The sequence below is a fragment of the Pan troglodytes genome, chromosome 6 (genome assembly GCF_028858775.2).
Source record: "Pan troglodytes isolate AG18354 chromosome 6, NHGRI_mPanTro3-v2.0_pri, whole genome shotgun sequence".
Lineage (NCBI taxonomy): Eukaryota > Metazoa > Chordata > Mammalia > Primates > Hominidae > Pan > Pan troglodytes.
The window spans coordinates 42,135,012-42,155,942 of NC_072404.2; the positions used below are offsets into that span (position 1 = coordinate 42,135,012).

Genomic DNA, 20,931 nt, shown 5'->3' on the forward strand with positions numbered 1-20,931 from the left:
TGTAAGGATTTTAAAAGTTAATATGTGTGAAGTGCTGAGAACAGTGCTGGACTATAGGTAAGCAGCCTTTGTTAACTATTATTAGTATCACATTAAATATTATATTGAGCTCCTATAGAAACACCGCATGGAAAAATGTACATAGGGAAATATTCTGAATCATTAAATTTGAATTCCAAGGCAGATTTCATGTTAATAAGGTAATTAATCTATATTTTAGAATCAAGATTTTAGTGGCTTTGGTATAATAAACCCTTTTTTTTTTTTTTTTAAATCCCGGAAGCTAAAGTAGAATCTTTTTTTTTTTTTTTTTTTTTTTTTTTTGTGACAGGGTCTCACTCTGTGGCCAAGGCTGGAGTGCAGTGGCAATCCTGACTCACTGCAACCTCTGCCGCCTGGGCGCTCAAGTGATACTCCTGCCTCAGCCTTCCAAGTAGCTGGGACTACAGGCGCAGGCCATCATGCCCAGCTAATTTTTTAATTTTTTGTAGAGATAAGGTTTTGCCGTGTTGCCCAGGCTGGTCTTGAACTCCTGAGCTCAGGTAATCCGCCTGCTCTCTGCCTCACAAACTGCTGGGATTACAAGTGTGAGCCACTGCACCCAGCCTCAGAACCTTCTTTAAAAGGCCATGAGAAGTCAAAAAAACCTTTTCTGATTTGATTCTATTTTTAAACAGCATAGACAGCATATACTACTAATAAGTCAAAAGTGGGTAAGATATTATATAGGAAGGATTTCAGAAACAAGTAATTGCTTCATTCCTGAAATATAAAATGAGTCTGTTCTATATTTGTAATGACTTTTAGAGCTGGAAAAAAAATGAACACATTTCCATCAGTACTCTTACCACAATCAAGTTCTGCTAATCAGAAAGAAGAACATGGCCATCTCAGATATCAATGAATCGTGAGGGAATGACCAGGGGAGAGGAGGGCATGTTTTCAGCTTAACTCTCTCCATGAAGTTTCTGGCTGTCCAAACTGGGTTTTTCTGATATCGCAGTGAAATGCTGGGCACAGGGCTCTAGAATTATTTCAAGTAGTTAAGTATATTTAAGAGAGAAAGTAGTCTGAAAAATGACCCAGTTATTTTTAAAGGAATTGTAAATTAGAGGCTTGCATGGTCTCAAATGGCTATTTGAACTTTATTGTACTATAGAAATTCACTGCCAAATTGTCTACCTCAGGGTTTGCAAACATACAGGGTTGGATTCATAAATGTACTGCCACTAAATTATAGGAAGGGAAATGAGACAAGAGGAGTGGGTCTACTACTTTCTAAAGTATCTCTTCTCAAACTTCTAACTCAACATGTTGACATATCAAGAGATCACTCTGCATGACTCATTGATCAGAGTATCTACTTTCTAATACTAATATTAATTTATTTGTATATCTACAATGATTGTTATGGTTTGGGAAAATAATTTTAATCTATGTGATTTCTCAAATAATGTGCACTGTGACAGAATCTATATTTTTCTTCAAGGCATTGATTCTCATGGAGAAGGAGATGTTGCCCTACCCCACACCCCTGCCCAATTGTGATTTTTAGTTGTCACAATTATGAGGGCGGGGCAGAGAACAGCATCCCACAAGGAAGAACTATCTTGTCCAAAGTTAACAGTGCTAGGCTGGGCACAGTGGTTCATGCCTATAATCCCAGCACTTTGGGAGGCGGAGGTGTGAGGATCACCTGAGGTCAGGAGTTCCAGACCAGCCTGGCCAACATGGTGAAACCCTGTCTCTATTAAAAATACAAAAATCCGGCGGGCGTGGTAGCATGCGTCTGTAATCCCAGCTACTCGGAGGCTGAGGCAGGAGAATCGCTTGAACCCGGGGGGTGGAGATTGCAGTGAGCAGAGACAGCCCCACTGCACTCCACCCTGGGCGACAGAGCGAGACTCCGTCTCAAAAACAACAACAACAACAAAGTTAATGGTGCGGAGGTTGAGAAACCTTGCTCCATATTTAGGAGGTATGGTACTTTTAAGTAACTTTTGACATTTTAATTGTGTTTTAAGATGAAAGTAGCATCTACATCAAATCACATTTTTAAAAATTCTAATGCCAATTAAAGTTGCCTTTTCGATCTCAGATCCTGGAACTATGTTTCCTGTCAACATAAATGATATACATCGTGGCAATGTCATGACTGCACAAATCAACTCCGTATAACACTGAACGTGAAATAAAACAGTATAAAATTAAAATCGTAAATATTTTCACTGGAAAGAGGTTTGGTTTTTCAGTTAGAATGCTCACAGAAAAATAGTCTGGTAGGTACTGCATTGCTTTAAAATGTAAAATTCCGGCTTTATTTTGGCACTAGTTTGAGGAGTATTTCCCTTTACTCCGTTGTTCTTCGTCATAATTCTGAACTGCCAAAACCCTGCTTGCAGAAATGTTTGCGTACAGAATCAAATGCTAGGAAAATGGCCTAGAAAATTACTCTAATATTATGTAAGGTTTTTTTTAATGGCTAACACGCATAGCGATTTACAAATAATAAGAGTCAAGTTCTGTGCTCCCAGAGATTGAACTGAATTTTAAAAAATGCAGGTAAACTTTCAGACTTTCTGACCTGGGGTCTGTTTAAAGACCCATGTTTTACACTTGGTATAATCCGTACTGTAAAATGGCCTGTTAATAATATCAACTCAAAACGTTCTCACTGTTTAAGAATAAAAGCATACACACACAAATATACACAGTATAAATAATGAAATATACAGATGTGTTCTTTCACTTAGCTTATTTTTTCTGAACATTCTAGAAAATTATGAAGCTTAATCACACACCTAGCGTGTTTTGAAATAGGATTTAACAATCTTTGGATTGTACCTTTGTAAGACCAGCAACCGGTCTAATATTACAATCTTTTCCACGAGATTCCACAGCAGGTACTTACTGATAATAAGTGACGAAAGGATAAGGGGCCGATTTCTCTCTTCCCTCCACAGGTTTTTCGGGAGCGCCTCCTGCGCGCCCCGAAGGGGTCGGGGCGCAGGGTGGAGTCCCGAGCGGCGCGCCCAGCCGGTGGCTACCATTACCTGAACCCCGGGCGGCGGGACCCCGGTCCGCCCCGCACCCCCGCCGCGGCCAGCCCTTCCCGGCACTCACCCGTCACGCGAATGGACTCCAGCATCGTCGCCCCGAGGCCCGGGGCGGCGGGCTCCGCGGGCTCAGGGGAAAGGGCCGCGCAGGGGCGGGCGGCCTCTAGCCTCTGACCCGGGCCTCGGTGGCGGGGGCGCGGCGGGAGGCGGATCTCCGCTACCTGGAGCAGGATAAGGAGGGTAAGGGCGGACGAAGACGTACCGACACTGACTGTGAGCAGCGCTTCCACCAGCCCGTAGCTGCTGGAAGGTACACACGGCGGCCTTACGGTGCCCAGCAGCGCTTAGAACCTGCCACCGTGACGTAGCCGCTCCGCCGGTTGCTAGGAAACTGCCCCCGGGGTCCGCGCGCGCTGCGCTTCACGGAGCCTGCGTGCCGCTGGGGGCGCTCGTGCGACGAAGGCCGACGGACGGCGAGAGAGAGTGGGAGGAACTACAACTCCCGGCGTGCACAGCGCGGGCCAGTGCCTCCGGGGCTTGTGGCTGTGCCCGCGAGCGGCTGGGGTCTCCAGCCAGTGGGATAACGCATATTGACTGATCTTTCAGAGACGTTTGTACCCGTTCAAAGGTGACTTAACTCCATGGTGCACTGTGACACTCGGCCCTAGCTGCAAATAGCAAAGCCAGTCTACCAGTCCTTCCCCTTACGAGGTGCGGGGAAGCTAAAACACGTTTAGGTTGAGCTAGTAAGAGTGAAAGTGCAGGAGGCTCAATGACCACTTGACAGTACCTCAGCATACTATCCTTAATGCTGAAATTCACATTTTAGCTTGTGATTCTGCAATTGATAGGGGCTGAATGTTATTTTCAGTTTATTATTCATTTTCACATTAGCAAGTATGAAAATTTAATCTTTTACAATAACCATGGGAGGCGGGCCACGGTGGCTCATGCCTGTAATCCTCGCACTTTGGGAGACCAAGGCGGGTGGATCGCTTGAGGCCAGGAGTTGGAGACCAGCCTGGGCCACATGGCGAAAACCCATCTCTACTAAAAACACAAAAAGTGAACAAATCGTGGTGGCGCACTTCTGTAGTCCCAGCTACTCGGGAGGCCGAGGTGGAAGGATTGCTTGAGTCCGAGAGGTGAGAATGTAGTGAGCCATGATCGCGCCACTGCACTCCAGCCTGGGTGACAAAGTGAGACTAAAAAAAAAAAAAGTACAGTGGGAATGGGAAATGTAGACTAAACCATTCAACAAACATTTTTTGAGACCCTAACGTGTGCAAGGTTCTGAGTCAGGCTTTGAGGATATCAAGGGAAATGAAATAAGCCTAGCGGAGCTTACAGTTTAGGAGGAGCTGAGATAGTGCTGGCAACTGTCAGTCTTCAGACAGTTAAATTTTCTCTTCATCCTCAAGGCTAAGACATGGAAATAATTGGGGTGTGTTTTCAAACTCAGGAACAAAAGAAAGTTGAATATCAGGACCGTCAAACCCCGAGAATGACAGGCAACTTGTGAGAAATTGTGTCTTTTTCATCACTTAGGAGAGAACAATGGAAATGTAACTATATCACAAAAACTGGATAACCTCACTTCATATTCTGTCTTCAAATCCTGTGACTACTGTTTTCGAAATACATCCAGAATCTAGCCACTTGCTACCACTCTGGTTCAAGCCACCACCACCTCTTGTCTGGATTATGGCAGTCTTCTAGACAGTCACTGTATTCCCACCCTACCCTCTTTCACACTGTTCTCAAAACTCATTGGCCAGAGTGAACCTGTGAAAAAATCATATGTCACTCTGTTCAAAATCTTCAGTGGCTTCCTTTCCTGTGAAGTCCTTTATGACCTAGCCTCCTGTCACCTCTTTGATCTCATCCCCAACTACTTCCTCCCCGATGGACACACTGGCCTCCTTGATGTTCCTCAATTCCAGGCACTATTTCACCTCAAGGCCTTTGCAACTTGGAATCCTCCCTGCGTGGAATGTTCTTCCCTCAGATATCCGCAGGACTAGCTCCCTTACTTCCTCAGGACTTAATCCAAATGTCACCTCTTCGTGAGCCCTTCCCTGGCCACTCTATTTAAAATTCTACTCCTTCATATTTCCTATAGCCCTTCTCTGCTTTATTTTTTTTACTTAGCACTTGACATTATCTAATTTATTATATATTTTATTGATTTATCATGACTGTTGTCTGTCTCCATCCCTAGAATAAAATTTCCACAAGTGCAGTGATTTTTGTTTTTTCACTGCTATATTCCCACACCAAGAAGAGTGGCTGGCACGTAGTAGGTCCTTAATAAATATTTGTGAATTAATGAATAAGTAGACAACAGAAAGTGTGTGCATTTTCAATGATAACTAAAATAATATAGAATTATATCAAATGGACCAATAGATGAAGAACAAATCTGCTTTGAGTTAAAAACACTTGCTATAGTAATGAGCAATGAATCTGCTGCATTTGTAAGAGTAGTAATTCTTGCAACATATGTCCTAAGGAAAAAGGCTCTAAATGAACCATGCTGTTGGCTTCCTTATATACCCAGAATTCTTAAAGCTGTTTTCCAAGTTTGCTATAAATGCATCTATTACCTCTACAAATTTCTAGTTTTTAAAGTCACAGTCACTGCAGTTTAAGAGCTATTTCTCAAAAAAGAAAGCCTCCTAAAAGATGTTACCAAGTCATATGTTCAGTGCTTTTACTAAAGTATGTTTAATCATATTGCCTATTTTCATTATATTTTAAGTAACCAAGATACATATTATCTTCCTCATTCCACAGGTATTTATTTATATAGAAGACACTGGGCTTGGTGTTTTTGGAGTACATAACAAAAGATGATACCTATCCTCAAGGAAAGTCCTGACTAGCAGGGAAGATTTTCTATAAAATACATATATGTGTGTATAAAAGATGTACATGTATACATACATATAAAAATTAGAAAATGATGTGCATTCTAATTTCAACACTTCACTACAATTAAGAATTCCAAAAATAAACAAATTTGATGCCTCTGTAGTTAGCCTACCTGGAATATTATATCATTCTTTACTTTTATAATTATTTTTATGTTCACCCTACCAATATTTTCTTGTGGATCATTTTTAAATATCTTTAGTGATAAGCACCATATAAAGGTATTTATAATGTAATCAAAACATTTAAAAAATATATCTCTGTGTATTATTGAAGCACTCTTGCTAACAAATTCATGAATACAAAGAGTTTATCTAACTTCTTATAAAACTTGTACTGTTACCAGCTCCTTTTACTATTCCCATCTATGCAATTATTCATCCTCATCAAGCTTTCTGCATCTGCTTTGTTAATTACTGATTCGTGCTATGCCTGCTTAGTGTTTCCATTGGGTTCAGCATCTGCAGCTGTCCAGTTGGCTGCTTTTGAGTCAGCATTGTTTTTACATATCCACAAGAACAATGAACAATCTCATCTTTCTGAGAAACTTTCCTTTATACCTGTTTCTACATTAACCATTAATATTGAGACAAGATGATCGACTTAATTATGTTACTGCTCCACTTTTAGGGCACTGATTTCAAGATCAAGTTAGGAATTTGTTAAAACTGCTTTTGTTTTTATTTTTATTTATTTATTTTTCCTTTTGAGATGGAGTTTCGCTCTTTTTTTTGCTCAGGCTGGAGTACAGTGGCACAATCTTGGCTCACTGCAACCTCTGCCTCCTGGGTTCAAGTGATTCTCCTGCCTCAGCCTCCCAAGTAGCTGGGATTACAGGCATGCGCCACCACACCCGGCTAATTTTGTATTTTTAGTAGAGACAGGGTTTTACCATGTTGGCCAGGCTGGTCTCGAACTCCTGACCTCAGGTGATCCACCCACCTTGGCCTCACAAAGTGCTAGGATTATAGGCGTGAGCCACCACGCCTCGCCATTAAAACTGATTTTAATAATTTATGTTTATCTTTAAGGATGTCCTTCACCCTTTTTAAAGTTTTATTAAACTTAAATTTTTCAATAATAACCAAAAATGCCATTGCAGTTGTCTTACTGAGATATACTCACTTTCCTTTTATGGTCATCTTTATGAATTCTAGAAGCATTGTATTGTGGAACATTTTGATTAATGAATATCTGTAAGGATGATTTCCATTTAATTTTAGATTTAAAATAATAGAAAAATACGTGTTTTGATAGAAATATTGTTATTTTATTTGTAGCAGGATTGTTATGTTATAGGTAAAGAACGTATTTATTTTATTTCATTTTTTGTTTTGGGACAGGGTCTCACTCTGTTGCCCAGGTTGGAGTGCAATGGCATGATCATGGTTCACTGGAGCTTCAACCTCCCAGGCTCAGGTAATCCTCTTACCTAAGCCTCAGCCTCCCAAGTAGCTGGGACTACAGGCATGTGCCACCAGGCCAGGCTAATTTTTTGTATTTTTTTGTAGAGATGGGGTTTTGCCATGTTGCCAGGCTGGTTTTGAACTCCTGGACTCAAGAAATCTGCCTGCCTCCGCCTCCCAAAATGCTAGGATTACAGATGTGAGCCAGTATTTTTTTATTTTGTCAGTAACTTGTTTAACTACTCATGTTAATCTCTATATTCTTCTTACATAGTAGAACAGATGTTGACAAATGTTTATTTACTATTCATAAGTTGATGGAGTTTTGGTATTAAAAAAAGTAAGTTAAACCATCTGTGTAATAAAAGAAGATCATTTTCTTTTTTGAAAAAAAGATCAACATCCTGCTTGTTAAAGACTCAGGAGAAGTTTGATCATTTACCTTGATAGGGGATAGAGGCTAGTAAAGACCAAGAAAGAGGAAGAGAGAGATGGTAAAGCATGGACAAGGCTGCCAGAAAGTGTTGCTACTGGAAGAAAAGTATATTATTTCACTTTGGGTTTTTTTGTGTTTTGTTTTTACCAGAGACAGGGGCTCACTCTGTTGCCCAGGCTGGAGTGCAGTGGCACGATCATAACTCCTGGGCTCAAGCGATCCTCCCACCCTGGCCTGCCAAGTAGCTGGGACCACAGGCACTTTTTATAGAAATGGGGTCTTGCTTTGTTGCCCAGGCTGGTCTCAAATTCCTGGCCTCAAGCAATTCTCCCTCTGTAGCTTCTCAAAGTGCTGGGATTAAAGGTGTCAGCCACCATGCCCAGTCTGTAATACTTCACTTTCTATAGCAGAAGTTCAGTTTTTTGAGAGCATATCATGCTTGCAACTGAAAAAAAAAGTTTAATTTCTTAAAAAGAGGTTTTTATCTTATTAACACAAAAAGAATTAGAACATTATATTTACTTACTTGTAAGTTTCAGATGAGAAACTTAAAAAATGGGGAGGGAAGCTTCTGCAGCCTACCATTATAAAAGAACAGAGCAACTCTAGTTGCAATACCTCAGATTCTGATAAGCATTACCAGAAGCCTCAGGGCAAACTGTGAACATTGTTTCTTGATTCATAAAAGAGGAGGAAAAAAAAAGAAATCTAGGAAATAGTTGGTAGAATTGGTTTTTCCTTGGCTTTAAAAAAAATTTCAGCAAAGTTTGAATGCTTTCAGGATGTCTATATCAAGAGAATGGAATGTTTTGCAGCATGTCTATATTCAGGAGAATGAAAAGCGTTAAGTAGAAGCCAAATGAAAGAATGCTTTGTGAAACGCCTCTACCTTTTTACCTCAATGAAAATAGAACAGCACAAAAACCCTGGGGAACACTGTGATTTTACATGTGTGTAAATGATGTTTTTAATGTTTGTTGGAAATGATTAAGGGAGGAAGGATGTTTTTTAATCAGCCAAAAAGATACTGCTCTTTATTATATTTTGGAGAAACCAAGATGTGCATTAACTTACTCCTTCCACAGATATTTAAGTTCCTATTATATACAAGGTAAAAAGATGATGAAAAAGATATGAAACCTACCTTCAAAGAACTTACTGATGGTATGTACATACATATGTAAAAATGATGGCTGGGCATGGTGGCTCACGCCTGTAATCCCAACACTTTGGGAGGCCAAGGTGGGTGGATCACCTGAGGTCAGAAGTTCGAAACCATCCTGGCCAACATGGTAAAACCCTGTCTGTACTAAAAATTCAAAAATTAGCCGGGTGTGGTGGTGCATGCCTGTAGTCCCAGCTACTCGGGAGGCTGAGCCAGGAGGATCGCTTGAATCCCAGGGGTGGAGGTTGCAGTGAGCAAAGATGGTGCCACTGCACTCCAGCCTGGGCAACAGAGCAAGACTTCATCTAAAAAAAAAAAAAAAAGAGGGCAATAAAAATGATGTACATGCATCAATCAGTCCTTTAGCACATATGACAGGGATGCTGGGGTAAGTAAATCAGAGTCCCAGTTCTCATAGAACTTATACTGGGAGAAAAAAACAACAACCAAGTTAACAAATGATATAATTTCAGATACAGATAGGTGCTATGAAGCACGGCAAATCGGTAAAGTATGCTAGATGGTAGGTAACTTGGAGTGATCAGGAAAGGCCTCTGAGAAAGTACCTTTGAGCTAAGACTTGAAGAACAAATGTCCGCCACTTGAAGAATAAGAGTCGGAATTTTTAGGGGACAAGCAATCTAGGCAAACGAATTGCAAAGCCAAAAGGCCTGAGATAAGAATAATTTGGCTGATCCTGGACCCACATGAAGGTCAGTATGATTGAAGTCTAGTAAGCTGGGGGAAAGCGAGTAGGAAAAGAGAGGTAGGCAGGGGCCAGGGAAGGGAGTTTAGACTTTATTCTTTATTTTTTAAAAATTTTTTGTAGAGATGGGGGTCTCACTATGTTGCCTAGACTAGTCTGGGACTCTTGGCCTCAAGCAGTCCTCCCCCACTACCTCCCAAAGTGCCATTATTACAGGAGTGAGCTACCACACCCAGCCTAGTTTCAATATTATTCCAAGGGCAATCAGAAGCAACTGGAGGATTTTTTTCTTTTTAGAGATGGAGTCTCGCTCTGTTGCCCAGGCTGGAGTGCCGTGGCACGATCTCAGCTCACTGCAACTTCCATCTCCCAGGTTCAAGCGATTCTCCTGCCTCAGCCTCCCGAGTAGCTGGGACTACAGGTGCCAGCTAATTTTTTGTATTTTTTAGTAAAGACAGGGTTTCACCTTGTTAGCCAGGATGGTCTTGATCTCCTGACCTCGTGATCCACCTGCCTCAGCCTCCCAAAGTACTGGGATTACAGGCGTGAGCCACCGTGCCTGGCCATTTTATTTTATATATATATGTTTTTGAGACACAGTCTCACTCTGTCACCCAGGCTGAGTGTAGTGGTGAGATCACAGCTCACTGCAGCTCCTGGGCTGAAGTGATCCTCCCACCTCAGACTCCTGAGTAGCTGGAACTACAGGCATGAGCCACCATGCAAGGCTAACTTTTTTTTTTTTTTTTTTTTGTAGAGACAAGGTCTCACTATGTTGCCCAGGCTGGTTTTGAACTCTTGGACACAAGTGATCCTCCTGCCTCACCCTCCCAAAGTGCTGGGATTATAGGCATGATCTACTGCACCTGGCCCACTGGAGGATTTTAAATAGTGCAGTGACATGACATGATTTATGTTTTTAAAAGCTTGCCTTGGCATCGCTGAGGAGATTTAATAATATCTTGAACGTTTTTACGTTCTAAGAACAAGATTCAAAAACCCCTAAGACTTCTTTCTTTTTTTCTTTAATTATTATTTTTTTTAATTATATTTTAAGTTCTAGGGTGCATGTGCACAACATGCAGGTTTGTTACATAGGTATACATGTGCCATGTTGGTTTGCTGCACCCATTAACTCATCATTTACATTAGGTATTTCTCCTAATGCTATCCCTCCCCCTGCCCTCAACTCCACAACAGGCCCCGGTGTGTGACGTTCCCCACCTTGTGCCCACGTGTTCTCATTGTTCAATTCCCACCTATAAGTGAGAACATGCGGTGTTTGGTTTTCTGTCCTTGGGATAGTTTGCTCAGAATGATGGTTTCCAGCTTCATCCATGTCCCCACAAAGGACATGAACTCATCCGTTTTTATGGCTGCATAGTATTCCATGGTGTATATGTGCCACATTTTCTTAATCCAGTCTATCATTGATGGACATTTGGGGTTGGTTCCAAGCCTTTGCTATTGTGAATAGTGCTGCAATAAACATACGTGTGCATGTGTCTTCATAGCAGCATGATTTATAATCCTTTGGGTATATACCCAGTAATGGGATGGCTGGGTCAAATCGTATTTCTAGTTCTAGATCCTTGAATCGCCACACTGTCTTCCACAATGGTTGAACTAGTTTATACTCCCACCAACAGTGTAAAAGCGTTCCTATTTCTCCACATCCCCTCCAGCACCTGTTGTTTCCTGACTTTTTAATGATCGCCATTCTAACTGGTGTGAGATGCTATCTCATTGTGATTTTGATTTGCATTTCTCTGATGACCAGTGATGATGAGCATTTTTTCATGTGTCGAAGGCCTTTTCTGCATCTATTGAGATAATCATATGGGTTTTGTTGTTGGTTCTGTTTATGTGATGGATTACATTTATTGATTTGCGTATGTTGAACCAGCCTTGTATCCCAGGGATGAAGCCAACTTCATCTTGGTGGATAAGTTTTTTGATGTGCTGCTGGATTCGGTTTGCCAGTATTTTATTGAGGATTTTCGCATCAATGTCGTCAGGGATATTGGTCTAAAATTCTCTTTTTTTGTTGTGTCTCTGCCAGGCTTTGGTATCAGGATGATGCTGGCCTCATAAAATGAGTTAGGGAGGATTCCCTCTTTTTCTATTGATTGGAATAGTTTCAGAAGGAATGGTACCAGCTCCTCTTTGTACCTCTGGTAGAATTCGGCTGTGAATCTGTCTGGTGCTGGACTTTTTTTGGTTGGTAGGCTATTAATTATTGCCTTAATTTCAGAGCCAGTTATTGGTCTATTCAGGGATTCAACTTCTTCCTGGTTTAGTCTTGGGAAGGTGTGTGTGTCCAGGAATTTATCCATTTCTTCTAGATTTTCTAGTTTACTTGCGTAGAGATGTTTACAGTATTCTCTGATGGTAGTTTGTATTTCTGTGGGATCAGTGGTGATATCCCCTTTATCATTTTTTATTGCATCTATTTGATTATTCTCTCTTTTCTTCTTTATTAGTCTTGCTAGCGGTTTATCAATTTTGTTGATCTTTTCAAAAAACCAGCTCCTGGATTCATTGATTTTTTTGAAGGGTTTTTTGTGTCTCTATCTCCTTCAGTTCTGCTCTGATCCTTAGTTATTTCTTGCCTTCTGCTAGCTTTTGAATTTGTTTGCTCTTGCTTCTCTAGTTCTTTAAATTGTGAAGTTAGGGTGTCAATTTTAGATCTTTCCTGCTTTCTCTTGTGGGCATTTAGTGCTATAAATTTCCCTCTACACACTGCTTTAAATGTATCCCAGAGATTCTGGTATGTTGTGTCTTTGTTCTCACTGGTTTCAAAGAACATCTTTATTTCTGCCTTCATTTCATTATTTACCCAGTAGTCATTCAGGAGCAGGTTGTTCAGTTTCCATGTAGTTCTGTGGTTTTGAGTGAGTTTCTTAATCCTGAGTTCTAATTTGATTGCAGTGTGGTCTGAGAGACAGTTTGTTGTGATTTCCGTTCTTTTACATTTGCTGAGGATTGCTTTACTTCCAACTGTGTCGTCAATTTTGGAATAAGTGCAATGTGGTGCTGAGAAGAATGTATATTCTGCTGTTTTGGAGTGGAGAGTTCTGTAGATGTCTATTAGGTCCACTTGGTGCAGAGTTGAGTTCAACTCCTGGATATCCTTGTTAACCTTCTGTCTCGTTGATCTGTCTAATATTGACAGTGGGGTGTTAAAGTCTCCCATTATTATTGCGTGGGAGTCTAAGTCTCTCTGTAGGTCTCGAAGGACTTGCTTTATGAATCTGGGTGCTCCTGTATTGGGTGCATATATATTTAGGATAGTTAGCTTTTCTTGTTGAATTGATCCTTTTACCATTATGTAATGGCCTTCTTTGTCTCTTTTGATCTTTGTTGGTTTAAAGTCTGTTTTATCAGAGACTAGGATTGCAACCCCTGCTTTTTAATTTTTTTTTATTTTTTATTTTTTGCCTTGGTAGATCTTCCTCTATCCTTTATTTTGAGCCTATGTTTGTCTCTGCATTTGAGATGGGTCTCCTGAATACAGCACACTGATGGGTCTTAACTCTTTATCCAATTTGCCAGTCTGTGTCTTTTAATTGGGGCATTTAGCCCATTTACATTTAAGGTTAATATTGTTATGTGTGAATTTGATCCTGTCATTATGATGTTAGCTGGTTATTTTGCCCATTAGTTGATGCAGTTTCTTCCTAGCATCAATGGTCTTTACAATTTGGCATGTTTTTGCAGTGGCTGGTACCGGTTGCTCCTTTCCACGTTTAGTGCTTCCTTCAGGAGCTCTTGTAAGGCAGGCCTGGTGGTGACAAAATTTCTCAGCATTTGTTTGTTTATAAAGGATTTTATTTCTCCTTCACTTATGAAGCTTAGTTTGGCTGGATATGAAATTCTGGGTTGAAAATTCTTTTCTTTAAGAATGTTGAATATTGGCCCCCACTCTCTTCTGGCTTGTAGAGTTTCTGCCAAGAGATCCGCTGTTATTCTGATGGGCTTCCCTTTGTGGGTAACCCGACCTTTCTCTCTGGCTGCCCTTAACATTTTTTCCTTCATTTCAACCTTGGTGAATCTGATGATTATGTGTCTCAGGGTTGCTCTTCTTGAGGAATATCTTTGTGGTGTTCTCTGTATTTCCTGAACTTGAATGTTGGCCTGCCTTGCTAGGTTGGGGAAGTTCTGCTGGATAATATCCTGGGGAGTGTTTTCCAGCTTGGTTCCATTCTCTGCATCACTTTCAGGTACACCAATCAAACATAGATATGTTTTTTTCACATAGTCCCATATTTCTTGGAGGCTTTGTTCGTTTCTTTTTACTCTTTTTTCTCTAAACTTCTCTTCTCGCTTCATTTCATTCATTTGATCTTCAATCACTGATACCCTTTCTTCCACTTGATCGAATCAGCTATTGAAGCTTCTGCATGCATCATGTAGTTCTCATGCCATGGTTTTGAGCTCCATCAGGTCATTTAAGTTCTTCTCTGCACTGTTTATTCCAGTTAGCCATTTGTCTAATGTTTTTTCAAGGTTTTTAGCTTCCTTGCAATGGGTTCGAACATCCTCCTTTAGCTTGGAGAAGTTCGTGATTACCGACCTTCTGAAGCCTACTTCTATCAACTCGTCAAAGTCATTCTCCGTCCAACTTTGTTCCGTTGCTGGTGAGGAGCTGTGATCCTTTAGAGGAGAAGAGGTGCTCTGGTTTTTAAAATGTTCAGCTTTTCTGCTCTGGTTTCTCCCTATCTTTGTGGTTTTATCTACCTTTGGTCTTTGATTATGGTGACCTACAGATGGGGTTTTGGTGTGGATGTCCTTTCTGTTTGTTAGTTTTCCTTCTAACAGTCAGGCCCCTCAGCTGCAGGTCTGTCGGAGTTTGCTGGAGGTCCACTCCAGACCCTGTTTGCCTGGGTATCACCAGCTGAGGCTGCAGAACAGCAAATATTGCAGAACAGCAAATATTGCTGCCTGATCCTTCCTCTGGAAGCTTTGTCTCAGAGGGGCACCCAGCCGTATGAGGTGTCAGTTGACCCCTACTGGGAGGTGTCTCCTAGTTAGGCTACATGGGGTTCAGGGACCCACTTGAGGGGGCAGTCTCTCTGTTCTCAGAGCTTAAACACCATGCTGGGAGAACCACTGCTCTCTTCAGAGCTGTCAGACAGGGATGTTTAAGTCTGCAGAAGTTTCTGCTGCCTTTTGTTCGGCTCTGCCCTGCCTCCAGAGTTGGAGTCTACAGAGGCAGACAGGCCTCCTTGAGCTGTGGTGGGCTCCACCCAGTTGGAGCTTCCTGGCTGCTTTGTTTACCTACTCAAGACTCAGCAACGGCAGACGCCCCTTCCCCAGCCAGGCTGCTGCCTCACAGTTCGATCTCGGACTGCTGTGCTAGCAGTGAGCAAGGCTCCATGGGCATGGGACCTGCTGAGCCAGGCATGGGATATAATCTCCTGGTGTGCATTTGCTAAGACCGTTGGAAAAGCTCAGTAGTTGGGTGGCAGTGTCCCAATTTTCCTGGTACATACTGTCACAGCTGCCCTTGGCTAGGAAAGGGAAATCCCCCGACCCCTTGCACTTCCTGGGTGAGGCGATGCCCTGCCCTGCTTCGGCTCGCCCTCCATGGGCTACACCCACTGTCCAACCAGTACCAATGAGATGAACCAGGTACCTCAGTTGGAAATGCAGAAATCACCCATCTTCTGTGTCAATCATGCTGGGAGCTGCAGACCGGAGCTGCTCCTATTTGGCCATCTTGGAATGAACCCCACTACCTGGATGGAATTTTTAAGTCAGTGGGGCTGATGAGATCACCTGGGGAGTGTACGAAGGCAGACAAGAGCATTCTGGGAAGAATTTAGAGTTCTCAGTCATTTGATTGTGGGGTAGAGGAATAAGAACCCACAAGGTTTTATCTTTCTTTCTATCTATCTACGTGTACATAGAGAGTAACATATATGACTATGTAACTATAACTATGCATGTGTGTGTCTGTGTGTGTATGTGTATATATACATATATATACCTGTATACATACATGACTTTTTTTCTGAACTGTTTTAAGAGTAGCTTGTAGACATGATATCCTTTTCTCCCTAAACAGTTCAGAGTATGTATGTATATATGTAAATATATATATGTGAATATGTACAGTCATGTGTTACTTACTGATGGGGATATGTTCTGAAAAAAATGTGTCACTAGGTGATTTTGTCATTGTGGGAACATCATGGAATGTACTTACATAAACCTAGATGGTGTAGCCTATTGCTTCTAGTCTACAAACCTGTATAGTGTGTTACTATACGAATACTGGAGGTAATTGTAACACAATGGTAAGTACACACACACACACACACACACACACACAGAGAGAGAGAGAAAGAGAGAGAATATAAAGCCAATATAGTAAAATGTTACTATATTGGGAATCTGAATGATGCCTGGAATCCAGGAATCTTTGTTCCACTTTTGCTCTCTCTCTCTATGTGTCTACATGTAAACCTTTCACAACTTTTCTGTAAGTCTGAAATAATGGCAAAATAAAGTGGTGCAAATTGAGTACTGAGGTGGATGATGACCTCACTTTGGACTAGGTAAGAAATCTTGTAAGATATAATATTCAGCTGGATTTGTATTTAGAAATTCAAAGGTGATGAGCAGGGCATTTTGGTAGTGGGAGTAGGATGAGCATGCCATAGAGGTGGCAAATAGCAGGGTTTATTCAGGAATGAACAGCAGGTGATTGGGTTCTCATCTCTGAGTGCTTTCCTTGGCACTGAACACTAAGCAAAGTGGGTGGTAAGGTCATTTGCAGAGAGTAAAGGGGTGGGATGGGAAATGTGATCGAGACTGTGATAGGGATTCAAATGGATTCTGATTCAAATTATTCAAATGGATTCTGAGCAACATTAATGGTCCAGTGGAATAAATTTGAAATGGAATTGGCTCAATTTCTTGTCTTTTTCTGGCAATGTTGAGCAAGCCAGGAAAACAGAACAGTTAGAGATTAGCAAGTTAAGTGCAGCAAGAAGGACAAGAGACCAAGGAGAATGGTATTAAAATAGTTTCTCTTGAGTCTGGCTGGGAAGGAGCAAGTGAGGCTTAAAGGAGGATGGGCAGTGTTTGGGAAGAGACCCAAGAAAGGACGATGGCAGGATCTGGAAATCTTAGACTATTCACAGTCTTGTTTCCTCATCTACTATTTTAAGAAGCTGGATTAGGTGATCTATAAATTCCCTGACTGCTCTAAGGTTTTGTTTTGAGACAAAGTCTCACTCTGTAGCCCAGGCTGGAGTGCAGTGGCACAGTCTCGGCTCACTGCAACCTCCACCTCCCAGGTTCAAGCGAGTCTCCTGCCTCAGCCTCCCAAGTAGCTGGGATTACAGGTATGTGTCACTGCACCCAGCTAATTTTTTGTATTTTTAGTAGAGATGGGGTTTCACCATGTTGGCCGGGCTGGTGGTTTTGTTTTGTTTTAAACTCCCTTTTTTCTTGGCCTCCTTTTCAAAATAGATTGAGCTACGTATGAGGCATGTGGCCTCTTAGAAAAGGGTATGGGAGGAGATCAAGGTTAACACCTGGGCATAGCTATAAAGCCCAAGCTATAATATTTTCAGTTAGGGCCCAAAGCTGAAAAAGGAGAATGAACTGAAGGTTAGGACTGGAAGGGAGAAGGGAGGGGACTTGCAGGTTTAGGAGGAGTGAGCAGCAGTGAAGAAGAGATAAGGAGGCAAGATTAGAATCAGGAGACCAGGTTTGGGGTTTGAAATCTTGGAGCTGGAGCATTTCCAAGTGTTGACTGGAGTCCATGTGTGGTCATACATGTGGGTGGATGAAAAGAGAGGAGGAGGTGAGTACAGTTGGAAGGTCTGAGGAATGGTAAGGTCAGAGTATAGGAAGGAGGCCGGGTGCAGTGGCTCATGCCTGTAATCCCATCACTTTGGGAAGCGGAGGCAGGCGGATCATCTGAGGTCAGGAGTTTGAGACCAGCCTGGCCAACATGGTGAAACCCTGTCTTTACTAAAATACAAAAAATTAGTCAGGTATGGTGGTGGGCACCTGTAATCCCAGCTACTTGGGAGGCTGAGGCAGGAGAATCGCTTGAATCTGGGAGGCGGAGGTTGCAGTGAGCTAAGATGGTAACACTGCACTCCAGTCTGGGTGACAGAGTGAGACTCCATCTCAAAAAAAAAAAAAAGAAAAAAAAATGAAGGAGATTGTGGTCCCGGAGAATACACCAGCAAACAGCAAACATTTCTTGAGGGCCTATTAAGTGCCAGGCATGAATGGGACTGAGGAAAACTGGGATGGTGTCAGACTCTGAGAAGCAGGAAAGAGGAGAGTGAAAGTGTATGTACTGAACCCCAGCATTTGGAAGGATTAATGAAAGAATAAATGAACCCTGGGTCTGGAAATAGCATGTGAGGAGAAATTTTTGAAGTGTTTAGAAGATCACTAAATTCATGACAGACATCAGTGGAGTGCAATAAATCTGTTACATTCTCTTGTATCAAATTTAAGAAGATTTGTGGCCGGGCGCTTTGGCTTATGCCTATAATCTCAGCACTTTGGAAGGCCGAGGTGGGCAGATCACCTGAGGTCAGGAGTTCAAGACCAGCCTGGCCAACATGGTGAAACCCTGTCTCCACTAAAAAAAAACAATAATAATACAAAAATTAGCCGGGCATGGTGGTGGGTGCCTGTGATCCCAGCTACTCGGGAGGCTGAGGCAGGAGAATCACTTGAACCTGGAAGGCAGAGGTTGCAGTGAGCAGAGTTGTGCAACTGCACTCCAGCCTGAGTGACAGCGTCTGTCTCAAAAAAAAAAAGAAGATTTGCAAAATGTCTGTTTGCATGGGAGGAAAATTTAAGATGTTATATTTCATGTTCAATAAATTGACTCTGATATTTAGGAAACACTGGCTTCTGTTATTTCTGTAATATTTAAGAGTGACTTCTATGATATCACTAAAAAATTAAGTTTTGTAAAAATAGCCTTTTTTGTTTTGTTTTGAGATGGAGTCTCGCCTTGTCGTCCAGGCTGGAGTTCAGTGGCGCGATCTCGGCTCACTGCAAGCTCCGCCTCCCGGGTTCACGGCATTCTCCTGCCTCAGCCTCCCGAGTAGCTGGGACTACAGGTGCCCGCCACCAGGCCCGGCTAATTTTTTTGTATTTTTAGTAGAGACAGGGTTTCAGCGTGTTAGCCAGGATGGTCTCGATCTCCTGACCTCGTGATCCACCTGCCTCGGCCTCCCAAAGTGCTGGGATTACAGGAGTGAGCCACCACGCCCAGCCAAAAATAGCTTTAAGAAATCTAGGTATGGAAAACAAAAGTTACCAATATAAAAAGTATAGTGTGATAAGTACATAAAATAATTCTTACTCTTTATGAAAGGATTTACTGTGGTCCTTTAAATATGAATTATCTTAATATCCTTATTAACCACATGAGAAAATAAAAAGGAGATTAAAGTTGTATGCATTTTGAGATTAGTCTATTGAATAAAGGAGTTATGCCTGTAGTTGCACTGGTTTTTGGAAACAATATAATATGTTCAGAAAGCACAATATGTTCATGCTCACTCTGGAATCTGAAACATCTTCATCAATTAAACTAGAAAAAAAATCTATGTGACACTAAGAATCATTAATAGTAAAGATTAATACCATTAATCATTAATGGTAGAGAGTAGTAACAAGTAAAATAGCCCTTTTCAATAACATATAGATAACATCCTTTGATGGTTGTTGTTTCTTCATTATAATAAATGTGTAGAACTAGAAATACCATTTGACCCAGCAATACCATTACTGGGTATATATCCAAAGGATTATAAATCATTCTACTATAAAGACACATGCACACATATGTTTACTGCGGCACTGTTCACAATAGCAAAGACTTGGAACCAACCCAAATGCCCATCAATGATAGACTAGATAAATGTGGCACATATGCAGCATGGAATACTATGCAGCCATAAAAAAGGATGAGTTCATGTCCTTTGCAGGGACATGGATGAAGCTGGAAACCATCATTCTCAGCAAACTAACACAGGAACAGAAAACCAAACACCGCATGTTCTCACTCATAAGTGGGAGTTGAACAATGAGAACACATGGACACAGGGAGGGGAACATCACACACCAGGGTCTGTAGGGGGGTGGAGAGTTAGGGGAGGGATAGCATTAGGAGAAATACCTAATATAGATGACAGGTTGATGGGTGCAGCAAACCACCATGGCACGTGTATACCTATGTAACAAACCTGCACATTCTGCACATGTACTCCAGAACTTAAAGTATAATAATAATTTTAAAAAGTGTAAAAGAAATGGCCCTTCAGCCAAATAACCTGAGGTAGAGAACTTGAGTTTAGCTCTTCTTGCCACTGCCTTATGATTAGGTCTTGGCCTTTTCTCTCCTTGTAAAAATAAAAAGATTTGTGTTATTGTATTACTTTGTGAATTAAGTATAAACAGTCTAAAAATTTTAAAATTAAATATAAATAGTATTTTTAAAAGTATAAAAATAGTATAAAATATAAAATATAAATGTGTGTGACTGTATTTTGAAAAATTAACTGTAAATATACAGCATTTGGAGGGTCTTTGTTGCAGTCCCTGCTTTCAAATTTTTGTGTTTTTCAGCCTTTTTATCAGCAATTTTATCTGCAAAAGACATAATTATTATTTCCTTTGTTTAAAAGAGCAGGTCTTGGAGCAAATACTCATTTTCCAGGGCTATCTTTAATCTCTAGTTATTTCTACTTCAGACTCTTGGTTCTATTCTTAAATTAATGTATTATGTTGTGGGTTTTATTTAAATAACTTGGGAAGTTTTGTGTTTTATTTAAATAAGTAGGGAAGACACTTTTGATGATTTAGGCCAATCCCTTAGCCTCTATGCATCTCAGTTTTCCCATCTGTAAAATAGGAATAAGAGTTATTCTCATATTCATTTATTTAACAAGTATCTACTGCACTCATGTGCCAGAAGGTGCTGGGTTACAGCTATAAACAAGTCCCTGCACTGCCATAGCTTACACTCTAGTAGGAAGGCCTAGCAAATAAACATAAATACATAACTAAAATAATGTCAGATAGTGGCAAATGTGATGAAGAAGTCAGAGTAATAGAATGGAAAGTGATTGGTGGGCAGAGAAGACAGGGGTGGCCACCTGATCAAAGAAGTCCTCTTTCAGGAGGTAGCACATGCAAGCTTAGGCCCAAATAACGAGGAGCAGACGTGCTAAATC

At 41.3% G+C, this 20,931-nt stretch overlaps 1 protein-coding gene and 1 long non-coding RNA gene across 8 annotated transcripts in view; one reads left to right on the forward strand and one right to left on the reverse strand.

The window, feature by feature from the left end:
* Window positions 1-20,931, reverse strand: part of MATCAP2 (microtubule associated tyrosine carboxypeptidase 2) — a 65,802-nt gene that overhangs the window by 39,571 nt on the left and 5,300 nt on the right. Inside the window, exon 2 of one of the 7 annotated variants that reach the window (XM_003318257.7) lies at window positions 20,029-20,094. In XM_003318257.7, coding sequence (XP_003318305.6) covers window positions 20,029-20,094 — 66 coding nt within the window. Of the gene's footprint in view, window positions 1-2,911; window positions 3,571-20,028; window positions 20,095-20,931 lie in introns of those variants that run through there. The other 6 variants (XM_063815310.1, XM_519042.8, XM_003318254.6 and 3 more) reach the window with 6 other exon arrangements.
* Window positions 3,492-8,708, forward strand: LOC129135475 (uncharacterized). Its single transcript, XR_008536356.2, has 3 exons — window positions 3,492-3,684; window positions 7,334-7,409; window positions 7,502-8,708. It is a non-coding gene; the product is annotated as an uncharacterized LOC129135475 (long non-coding RNA).